Source organism: Clytia hemisphaerica, unplaced genomic scaffold (assembly GCF_902728285.1).
Source record: "Clytia hemisphaerica strain Z4C2 unplaced genomic scaffold, Clytia hemisphaerica genome assembly, whole genome shotgun sequence".
NCBI lineage: Eukaryota > Metazoa > Cnidaria > Hydrozoa > Leptothecata > Clytiidae > Clytia > Clytia hemisphaerica.
In genome coordinates, this window is record NW_027104338.1 from 1,659,876 (window position 1) to 1,672,585 (window position 12,710).

Genomic DNA, 12,710 nt, shown 5'->3' on the forward strand with positions numbered 1-12,710 from the left:
AGCAGAAATTTTCCTAGCCTATACTAGACGTCACCCGTGTTTTTTCTACACAATTAACGTCATTCCACTTTGCGACATTTTCGAATATTTGAAGCCCAGGTTTTCTAGTCTGTACACAAACCCGATATCTAATTTCAAAACTCTTGCCGTAGTTACGCTACGATAATTGTGAGATACACTCTGGTAGTGGTACACAGAGTAAGGTTTTCGGGCTCAAAACATTCGATTTTTTGACGTCACTTCAAAGCTCCTGCAGTAGTGAAAAAATCGAATTTGCGTCAATACACTTGAAAGTCTTCTCTATTTTTTGAAAATCATCAAAGTGGAACTGTAAAGAAAAACGGAATGAAAAATCCCGGTTTTTGCTTTGGTGAGATGCTCGCTAAAGTTTTCACTCTATTATTTCGGGAAACTTTATGTAATCTATATAGTACAACCGATCATTGGTTCTTCTTTAGCAGATCTGAAAGCATTTTTTCGAAATTCTTCATAATCTTTCAACTCGTATTTTCGGAGTAAAGTAGGCTAATTTTAGAGTAATACTAGCCGTCACCCGGCGTCGCACCCGCCGAGTAGAGTGTTGTTGAACACATCAAAAGCCCTTTGGATGGTGGCGGAGGGTAAAAAGATCTGATTTGTATATTGTAAGCCCAAAGAACGAAATATTACCACTTTTCACTGATCAAAACTCGGAAAACCGCATATTTCATGTTTGGTGACGTCATTTTATACCGTGAGTATCACAGCGCGAATAAATTCTCTTTGAAAACTTGACCTCTGATACTCAGGGTAGTCATTTTAGCCCTAAGTGACGTCATCGAAAGGGTAATCAACTTTTTACTTCACTGAAATCAATTTGTCATTCATCCAAAACATTCTCAATTAAATTCCCGATCCAATGAGGGGTCAATCATTACTGAAATCCTTCTCAAACTCGAGATATTGTATTTTTAAGGTTTTGATGACGTCATGAACTGAAAACGCCTAAAAATTCAGCCAAATTTTAAAGTCAGACTCAAGCCATATAAACTCTCCCATCTTATTCTCCATAAAATTCTCGATCCAATGAGGGGTCACCGACCTCCCAACTCTTTTTCAAACTCGAGATATCGCATTTTGAAGTTTTTCCCAAATTTGTGACGTCATTGGGTCCCTTTACCCCTAATGTTGTCAACGGTCAATTCACGAATTTTGGAATTTTTGCGGTCAACGGGTAGCTTATGCCCCAAGGGTCCCAAAAAACTAAAAAACGTCAATTATTTCCACGGGAAAGTGGGTTTTTAAATTTGCGAAAGATTTGCACTGCAACGACTTCTTTAAAAAAAACGCTAATTTTATATCGCTTAAAATCAGACGAATTCATTATGCCGAGCGGACGCAGTCTAGAGTGAGTCTTCACAAAAGGCTGCGGAACGCCGGCTAAGCCCTCTTCTCACTTTCGTTTTCGGATCAAGATGGCGTCGCCAACGACCGAAAAAACTAAAGTGAGATATGATGTGACTAAATCTAATAAATCTAATGAGAACAACACAATCAGTGAGGAAAATCAATTAAATGATGCAGATTTAACAAAAACAAACGTTGAAGGAACTGATAGGAATGGTAGTTTAAAGGAAAGAGGAAGAGACAAGAAGAAAAAGAGGAAAAGAACACCCTCTCCCTCATCCTCCTCCAGCAGAAGTTCCAGTTCATCATCAAGCAGCTCAAGTAGCTCCGATTCCTCTGAGGAGAGACGGAAAAAGGAGAAAAAGAAGAAGAAGCAAAAGAAGAAAAAGCAAGTCAAAAAGAAACGAAAATCCAGAAAAAGAAGCAGAAGTTCCTCTACCTCATCATCTAATTCGAGTGACGACAAACCAGAATTATTCCAGATGGACGTCAATGAACATGACTGGAAACTTGATCCCAGACTTGTGAAGTATCTGGAGAAGCACATCAGGAATTACATACCTGATAAAGAGCTTGAGAAGGACATACTGGAAGAAACACCAGTCCCAAGCAACGTCTCACCTGAGTTAAAAATGGATTCATTATTCGATTGCTTACTCAGAGAAAAAGGGTCAATGGGAACTAAAACCCTGGCCGTGGACAAATCGATATCCCGGATATCGAATAAAGTCAGAGATATCTTGGCTCCGCTTGCCAAAATCTGGCAGAGCGTTGAGAGAGCAAGATCAGGAGACGAGAATGAAAAACTCGATCTCGAAGAGGTGGCCACTCATTTCCAACAGTCGATACTGCTGTTAGGACAGGCCCTCAATGCCAGCAATTTCTTCCGAAGGAAAAATGCTTTGATGGGACTTGGCATTCGTGAAAGCCATATCAGTGTGTGGCTCAGAGAGACCCTATTAGAGGAGTTACAAGAAAGTGATGGAAAACTTTTTGGAGAGGAGACAATAAAATCCCTCACAAAACAGGCAAAAGTGAACAACCAGTCACTCAAACAATTCCTCTTTTCAAGAAGAGTACAAACAGCTAATCGCACTCCCTTTTCATGGAGCTCCTCCCGATCAACAAGCCACGGAGAGGGGCACGAACAATACACCGATGAACAACAGGCTGGCTTGCACCACAGAATTCAAAACCGAAGAGGCAAAGGTAAGAAAAATTCTGTCAAACTTCACAGAACCTCTCTCCAGTCAAGCAAAACCTCTGCTGACAAACGGGGAGTCACAAAAATTTGGGAAAATACACCCAAGTATAAAAAACCTCATAGAGGATTTATCAAATCCCCAGTTGACACAGACTGGAAGGACAGGATTTTTTCAAAACAATTGGTCAAAACTGACTCAGGACAAATTCATCTTGGAAACAGTTTCAGGCTTAGTGATCCCAATAATAGGGAAGCCGATTCAAAAAACAAGACCACAACAAATAAATTCAAATTCCAAAATGAAAGCCTTGATAAGAGCAGAGATAAGAACCTTACTGGAGAAAGGGGCTGTGAAGAGAGTTCTAAACACAGAAGGTCAATTTTTGTCCACTCTATTTTTAAAAGAGAAAAAGGAACCAGGAAAATACAGGCCAGTTATAAATCTAAAGGAACTGAACTCATACATTCCATATCAAAAATTCAAAATGGAAACTTTGAAGGATGTGAAAAACATCCTCCAGAAGGGGGACTTCATGGTCAAAATCGACCTGAAGGACGCTTATTTTGCAATACCGTTGCATCCCCAATCAAAGAAGTATGTGAGATTCAGCTGGGAAGGAAGCCTATACGAATTCCAATGCCTGATGTTCGGATTGGGACCAGCTCCCAGGTTCTTCACAAAACTACTCAAAGTACCCATTTCACTGTTGAGAAGGTTACAAATAAGAGTCCTCATATACATAGACGACCTATTGATAGTAGCAGGGTCGAAAGGAGAAGCAATCTTCTCAAGGGACACAACAATCTTTCTTCTGGAGAATCTAGGGTTTACAATAAATCTACAGAAGTCTGTACTGGTACCAAACCAACAGATGGAGTATCTGGGAGTCTTAATAAACAGCTGCGATATGACCTTCAAAGTCCCACTAGAGAAAGTGCAAAAACTGAGGAAATTATGCATTCAAATGTTGAGTCTGAAAACTTTTCCCATAAGGAAACTAGCGAGCCTAATAGGGAATCTTATGGCAATCGCCCCAGCCTTCACCCTAGCACCACTCCAAATAAGGTTCCTTCAAAAATGCATGAACACGCAATTAGCGAGATGCGAACAGAGATACGAGTCTGCAATGAGCTTGGACAACAAAGCAACGGAGGAGCTAAAGTGGTGGGTAGAAAACCTTTCGACAGGAAATGGGAAAAACATAAACATCTTACCCCCAGATTTAATTATAAGCTCAGACGCGGCAAAGGGAAGAGAAGGAGGATGGGGGGCCCACTGTGGTCAGATCTCGTCAGGAGGACTATGGCAAAGTTGGGAAAAAGAGGAACATATAAATGTCCTAGAGATGAAAGCAGCTCTCATAGCTCTGAAAACCTTTGTGAAGGGAAATCATCTGAAGTCAATACATCTATTGATAGACAATCAGGTAGCTCTAGCTCACATTGTGAAAATGGGTCGACCAACAAATTTGACTCTAGTAAACATAGCCAAGGAAATATGGTCTTTCTTGACCCAGAAAGGGATCACTCTTACTGCAGAATACATCCCATCGAGCTTGAACAAGGAAGCCGACTTCGAGTCCAGGAACTCGACAGACTGGAGCGATTGGAAGCTAAAAAGGAGGGTTTTCATACAGATAGTGGAAACTTTGGGAACTCCAGAAATCGACCTATTTGCTTCCAGAACAGCCCACCAACTGGAAACCTATTTCAGTTGGAGACCAGACCCGGATTGTCAAGCAATAGATGCATTAACTCAGACCTGGGACCAAACTCTAGCATATGCATTTCCCCCATTTTCTCTGATAGGGAGGTGCCTGGAGAAAGCGCAAAGGTCTCGAGCTACAGTAATTTTGATAGCCCCAATCTGGACAACCCAACCCTGGTATCCAGTTTTACTGGGGATGTTAATCTCAAACCCAAGGAAGATAGAAATGGAAAGGGACACTCTAACCCACCCATTGGAGGAAACGCACCCTCTCATTCGAAACAAAACACTGCACTTGGCAGTGTGGGAGATATCAGGGAACATGAGTCTTCAGAGGGCATATCACAAACTGCTGCTACCCTTATCCAACAATCCAAAGCAAAGGGAACTAGGAGACATTACATGTCAGCCTGGAAAAACTTCAGTAGCTGGTGTCGTAAAAGGGAAATTGATCCCATTTCAAGTACTATAGAGACCGTAGTCAACTACTTGACAACCTTATTCGAAGAGGGTAAAGAATATAACACCATAAATGGGCATAGATCAGCCATATCCTTTTACCATAGAATTGTTGAAGGGCTACCAGTGGGGCAACATCCACTGGTCACTTCCTTACTAAAAGGAGTTTCAAGACAGAGACCCCCGATGCCTAAATATACGGAAATATGGGACATCGACACAGTGTTGAATTGTATGAGGGAATTACCAGAAAACGAACATTTACAACTAAAGGAACTTACTTTTAAAACTGTAACACTTTTGGGAATCCTGGCGCCAAATAGAGGCTCGGAACTTACGGACCTGGATATTGATCTCATGGGGAAATCAGAAACGACTTTCATTTTTCATTTAAGTACACCACCCAAGCATTTCAAACAAGGAAAGAAAAATGAACCAATAGAATTTAGGAAATTTGAGGGAAATAGGAAGCTTTGTCCATATCAAGCCCTTACCGAATACATCAAAGTTACAAAGGTGTTTAGGAAAAAACAGCAAACCTCTAAATTATTTTTGAGCTATGTCGAACCACACAAGCCCGTAGGAAAGGATACAACAGCTAGATGGGTAAAAGAGATGTTAAAAATGGCGGGCATTGACATCAACATTTTTCAGGCTCACTCCAAGAGGTCAGCCTCTTCTTCAAAGGCATACAAAAAAGGGGCAAATCTTAAAGACATTTTAAAAATGGGGAACTGGTCTAATGCATCAGTATGGCAAAAATTTTACAACAAAGAATTCAGTTCGGCAGAAAAGTACCAAAATATACTCCTACAGGACTGAAGTTGCTTTAAACGAGGACTTAGCCGGCGTTCCGCAGCCTTTTGTGAAGACTCACTCTAGACTGCGTCCGCTCGGCATAATGAATTCGTCTGATTTTAAGCGATATAAAATTTTAAATTTTCTAAGGCCGAAGGCCGAAAAGGAAATTTGAATTTTATGAGCTTAAAATCAGACGAATTCATTCCCATCCCTCCTCCCTACTTTGCTTTTAAACTGCTTACACTGTATTCTATCTTTTATGCAGAGAACCACAATCGAGGGAAAAGACGTGGTCGTGGCGGCAGACGAGGAAGGAGATCTTAAACTTTATATCTATATAGTTTATATTTTATTTAGCTATTAATATTAGCATTTCATTCAAGGAAAGATATATTAATATATACGTCACATGCGACGTCTACACAATTTCTATTTGTCACATCATATAGGACGCATCTACGATGCTTTTCTTAGCCTTCGTTCCACTCACTCTAGACTGCGTCCGCTCGGCATAATGAATTCGTCTGATTTTAAGCTCATAAAATTCAAATTTCCTTTTCGGCCTTCGGCCTTAGAAAATTTTAAAATTTTCACACTCTTCCCTTGACCACTTTCGCTTTCGTTTTCAACCACCCAACCAACCATCCAACCAAAAAATCGGTCACGTAACTCTCGAACCCCCATCTCAAAAATCCATAATGGCCCCCCCACAGCTCAATACGAATTAGACTTTTAGTATATAGACTAGCCGTCACCCGGCGTCGCACCCGCCGAGTAGAGTGTTGTTGAACACATCAAAAGCCCTTTGGATGGTGGGCGGGGGAGTATAAAAAGATCTGATATGTATATTGCAAGCCGAAAAAACGAAATATTACCACTTATCAATAATCGAAGCTTGAAAAATCGCATATTTTATGTTTGGTGACGTCATTTTGGCCCTAAGTGACGTCATCGAAAGGGTAATCAACTTTTTACTTCACTGAAATCAATTTGTCATTTAACCAAAATATTCTCTTGATGATTTCCGATCTAATGTGGGGTCAATCATTACTGAAATCCTTCTCAAACTCGTGATATTGTATTTTTAAGGTTTTGATGACGTCATCGGACCAAAAAAGCCTCAATTTAAATATATTTATTTTTGAAAGTTTCTATATACCAACTATTACCCCTCCCAACTTATTATCCATTAAATTTCCGATCGAATGAGGGGTCAACGACTTCCCAGCTCCTATCCAATCTCGAGATATCGCATTTTTCCTGTTTTGATGACGTCATCAACTGAAACGCCAAAAATTCAGCCAAATTTTAAAGTCACATTCAAGCCATATAAACCCTCCCATCTTATTCTCCATAAAATTCTCGATCCAATGAGGGGTCACCGACCTCCCAACTCCTTTTCAAACTCGAGATATTGCATTTTGAAGTTTTTCCCAAATCTGTGACGTCATTGGGTCTCTTTACCCCTAATGTTATCAACGGTCAATTCGCGAATTTTGAAACTTTTGCGGTCAACGGGTAGCTTATGCCCCAAGGGTCCCAAAAAACCAAAAAACGTCAATTATTTCCACGGGAAAGTGGGTTTTTAAATTTGCGAAAGATTTGCACTGCAACGACTTCTTCACAAAAACGCTAATTTCCACACTCTTCCCCTGACCACTTTCGCTTTCGTTTTCAACCACCCATCCAACCAAACAACCAACCAAAATCGGTCACGTAACTCTCGAACCCCCATCTCAAAAATCCATAATGGCTCCCCCACGGCTCATAGAAAATTAGACTTTTAGTATATAGACTAGCCGTCACCCGGCGTCGCACCAGCCGAGGAGTAGGTAAGCTGAACGCATCATAAGCCCTTTGGATGGTGGGGAGGGTAAAAAGATCTGATTTGTAAGCCCAAAGAACAAAAGATTTCCACTTAAGACCGATCAAAACTCGAAATATTGCAAATTTTCTTGTTTTTGACGTCATTTGGGCCCTTCATGACGTCATCGAAAGGGTAATAATTTTTTTACTTCACTGAGATCAATTTATCATTTACCCAAAAGATTCTCTTGATGATTTCCGATCCAGTGAGGGGTCGATCATTGCTTAGATCCTTCTCAAACTCAAGATATCAGATTTTCAGGTTTTGATGACGTCATCGGACCCAAAATGCCTCAGTTTGAATATATTTATTTTCGAAAGTCTCAATATACCCACTCTTACCCCTCCCAAATTATTCTTTATTAAATTTTCGATCCAATGAGGGGTCAACCATCTCATAACTCCTTTCCAATCTCGAGATATCGCATTTTTTCTGTTTTGATGACGTCATGAAATGAAAACGCCTAAAAATTCAGCCAAATTTTAAAGTCACACCCAAGCCTCATAACCCCTACCATCTTATTCTCCATAAAATTCTCGATCCAATGAGGGGTCACCGACCCTCCCAACTCCTTTTCAAACTCGAGATATCGCATTTTCCAAGTTTTCCCCAAATCTGTGACGTCATTGGGTCCCTTTACCCCTAATGTTGTCAACGGTCAATTCGCGAATTTTGAAATTTTTTGCGGTCAACGGTAGCTTATGCCCCAAGGGTCCCAAAAAACTAAAAAACGTCAATTATTTCCACGGGAAAGTGGGTTTTTAAATTTGCGAAAGATTTGCACTGCAACGACTTCTTACAAAAACGCTAATTTTCACACTCTTCCCCTGACCACTTTCGCTTTCGTTTTCAACCAACCACCCAAACCATCCAACCCAAAAATCGGTCACGTAACTCTCGAACCCCCATCTCAAAAATCCATAATGGCTCCCCCACGGCTCATAGAGAATTAGACTTTTAGTATATAGACTAGCCGTCACCCGGCGTCGCACCCGCCGAGTAGAGTGTTGTTGAACACATCAAAAGTCCTTTGGATGGTGGGGGAGTATAAAAAGATCTGATTTGTATATTGCAAGCCGAAAAAATGAAATATTACCACTTATCAATAATCGAAGCTTGAAAAATCGCATATTTTATGTTTGGTGATGTCATTTTGGCCCTAAGTGACGTCATCGAAAGGGTAATCAACTTTTTAATTCACTGAAATCAATTTGTCATTTAACCAAAATATTCTCTTGATGATTTCCGATCTAATGTGGGGTCAATCATTACTGAAATCCTTCTCAAACTCGAGATATTGTATTTTTAAGGTTTTGATGACGTCATCGGACCAAAAAAGCCTCAATTTGAATATATTTATTTTTGAAAGTTTCTATATGCCAACTATTACCCCTCCCAACTTATTATCCATTAAATTTCCGATCAAATGAGGGGTCAACGACTTCCCAGCAGCTCCTATCCAATCCAATCTCGAGATATCGCATTTTTCCTGTTTTGATGACGTCATCAACTGAAAACGCCTAAAAATTCAGCCAAATTTTAAAGTCACACTCATGCCATATAAACCTTCCCATCTTATTCTCCATAAAATTCTCGATTCAATGAGGGGTCACCGACCTCCCAACTCCTTTTCAAACTCGAGATATTGCATTTTGAAGTTTTTCCCAAATCTGTGACGTCATTGGGTCTCTTTACCCCTAATGTTATCAACGGTCAATTCGCGAATTTTGAAATTTTTGCGGTCAACGGGTAGCTTATGCCCCAAGGGTCCCAAAAAACCAAAAAACGTCAATTATTTCCACGGGAAAGTGGGTTTTTAAATTTGCGAAAGATTTGCACTGCAACGACTTCTTCACAAAAACGCTAATTTCCACACTCTTCCCCTGACCACTTTCGCTTTCGTTTTCAACCACCCATCCAACCAAACAACCAACCAAAATCGGTCACGTAACTCTCGAACCCCCATCTCAAAAATCCATAATGGCTTCCCCACGGCTCATAGAAAATTAGACTTTTAGTATATAGATCATTGAGTTTCAAGCCGAAGGCTAGAGGTCAATCTCTAACCTTTCTCAGGCAAGAAAAATTGAAGCCTTAAAAAATGCGCCGTATTTTTGATGACGGATTGAATCTAGCAATTCCTTTGTTTTCGAGTGATATATTTTTCGAAATTAGGCGGTAAATTTTAGTTTCAATCTGTCATTTGTGTAAAAACCAGGCGGGTCGCTCAAGGCCGCGCAACTTTGGTAGGATTTGTTGACTTCAAATCCTACCAAGGAGATTGACCTCTAGCCTTCGGCTTGAAACTCAATGATATAGATACCCTCTAGTAGGGTCGCTGTTATAAAAAGGGCCGTCGTAAAAAAGGGCCGGTAGCTGTGGCCATATATTACTATATTAGGAATTTCAATATGACTGAAAAATGATTTTCCTAATGTGACCACGGAAAAAGGAGCCAAATCAGCTACTTTCGATTTCATTTTGTGGTGAAAGAGTCATAAGTGAAATACAAAGAGGATTGTAGATATATTCATCAACCAGTTAACAGCAGCAATCTGAGAATTGGCAAAAGGCATGGAGGTAGGGTAAAGTTAGAAAAGATATACAGGGAAACTTTTGAAAAGATTTTTACAAGATCATTTTCAAACATCCATTCTTCATTTTGCATTTTTATTTATGGGATGACATATCAGTTAGTCCAGGCGTAGTTAATCGATATACATAATCGATAATCTTGAGTAATCGATAAATAATCGATAAGTAATCGATGGATTAGATATCGATTAACCGATAGAATCGATAGGTAATCAGACCTTCAAAAAATCTTGAGTATCGATCAGCGATCGATTATTTCCAAACTATCGATTACTTATCGATCGATCACATATCGGCTACATACAACCTATCGATTACTTATCAATCATGTATTGATTGTTAACAATCGACGATTACTTATCGTTCGTGCATTGATTACTTATCAATTATTTACTTATCTTCGCTCACGTATCGTTATCGATTATATATCGATCGTGACCCCGACAGCTGTGATCAATAGACCTTTTTTCAAAGAGGACGTCCCTGTTGAATAATTATGTAGTCCAGCCATAAAAACAATGATAGAGCCATGCATAATTACTGTATCATGCATATTGTAATAATTATGCAAGGTTTTATCATTGTTTTTCTGCTGGACTACATAATTATTCAACAGGGTGGCCTCTTTGAAAAAAGGTCTATAGTCGATCAATTTTTAATCGATACTTAATTTAATCGAAGTATAATCGATCTATAATCGATAAACAATCGATGACAAAATTGATCGTTAAATAATCGAGCTTTGAAAAAATCTTTAGTATCGATTACCTAACGATTCTATCGGTTAATCGATATCTAATCCATCGATTACTTATCGATTATTTATCGATTACTCAAGATTATCGATTATATCGATTAACTACGTCTGGGTTAGTGGCAGTGGAAGTACTTTGATAGACCTTTTTTCAAAGAGGACGTCCTGTTGGAAAAATTATGTAGTCCAGCCATAAAAACAATGATAGAGCCATGCATAATTACTGTATCATGCATATTGTAACAATTATGCATGGTTTTATCATTGTTTTTCTGCTGGACTACATAAATTATTCAACAGGCAGTTACATCAATATGCCTTCTTACCTGTCTTTAAAAATATAAATAAAAGTAATCACGGAAAAGGACGCAAAAAAAAGACATAAGTGTGAGAACAGAGTAATCAAACTCGTTAGAAAAAGTGTCATTAGAAGTCATAAAAAATCAACCTGAATAAATGCAATCGAAATTCCAGAGAACTTCATAATCCCCCAGACAACATTACATTACTATGTCAAACTCCCATCACATAAATTTTACAATTACGTCAGAGTAGACTACGCTCGCCACCGAAGAGGTTTATTTGGAAAGGGCAATTATATTTTATTATTCGCTTCTTTTTTAAAGATTCGCCGGGTTGGAAAAGTATGAATTTCTTTGTACATATTTTACCTTCCCCAAATATTTAGGAGGCTGAGTTTTAAACGAATTGTCAAGTTGAAACGAACGATAAATGTATCAAGGTCTGTTTTATTTACCCCCTGGTGACTTAACAAAAGGGACTTAACTCGATGTTACAATCCTATTATTGAAAGTTTGTCTCGGCCTTTTTATAATGAGCGAGACATACGTTCTCTGATTACGCAATTTTCATATTGACGTTTTCGAGGCATTTTGATGTAACTGACAGGGGGGCCTCTTTGAAAAAAGGTCTATTTGTAAAGCGTCTTTACGTCATAGAACAAAAGAAAATAGCAAAAGATAAAGGAATTACCCATAGCCACCATTTGGCAACCATGGTGATTGCGATTTTACGGAAACGGGAATCCTCATATCGAATAAAGCATCTTCTGAAAATTTCATTACGTATTTTATTCTTTCCCATCAGGTCCTCGGGCCCCATCATAAATGCGAAAATGAAAAATGAAGAAGCTTTCACTTTCTGATCGTCTTTTTAATCTGCCATGTTATAAAATTCCTTATAGAAAGACAAACTCTCCTACAAAGAGGCTTAAAAAAATGACGTAGAAAAAAGTAGCTATGCCATTTTATCTTAACAATTTTGTAAACTACCTCTCACAACTCCGGAGCACTGACTTAGTTATATGACTGTTCTCGCTCGTTTGGTTTCCGTAATAAACAGAAAGTTGTTATTGTGAAATTTTAACATGCTTAAAATTGAGGTACCGTGAGTGGTCCTAAATCCGACAGCCCTGCCTAAATCCGACCCCGCAAATAACTGATATGAAAAAAAATTCTATGTTTACAAACATTCCCTCTCCAAGTTAAGCAATAAACTATATTGCAAGAATTCTCGAAACAAAACATCTAACAAGATGACTAAAATGTCAAGACTTCCAAGATGTCAATTAATGTGATAAAAAAGTGTGAGTTGTAAAAATAATTACCTCTATTATTCTGAATTTGTTGCTTGTGTTTAAAACGTTAACAATTTAGTAATAAAAAAAATGTTTTGTATAAGAAGCAATTAATGTTTTGGTTCAATTGGTTCAGTGCATCAAATCTCTCAGTTTAGTTGAAACTTTGGTATCTTCATTGCGTCACAACGAAAGGTTTGTTTTTATTTTAGTTTGTATCTTTGAAAGACCCCATCGGATTTAGGCAGGGCTGTCGGATTTAGGACCACTCACGGTACTTCCACTAACTGCATATGCAGACATGATAGAGTTATTTGTGACAATCTCGTTCCCGTGTAT

General features: G+C 38.9%; 1 protein-coding gene across 1 annotated transcript; it reads left to right on the plus strand.

The window, feature by feature from the left end:
- The first annotated feature begins 1,415 nt into the window (after positions 1–1,415).
- On the plus strand, positions 1,416–5,966 carry LOC136817895 (uncharacterized). The gene is made up of 2 exons (XM_067074227.1): positions 1,416–2,595; positions 5,824–5,966. The coding sequence occupies exons 1-2, from the start codon at positions 1,455–1,457 to the stop codon at positions 5,880–5,882; spliced, it is 1,200 nt and encodes a 399-aa protein (XP_066930328.1). The 5' UTR covers positions 1,416–1,454; the 3' UTR covers positions 5,883–5,966.
- Positions 5,967–12,710: the final 6,744 nt, after the last annotated feature.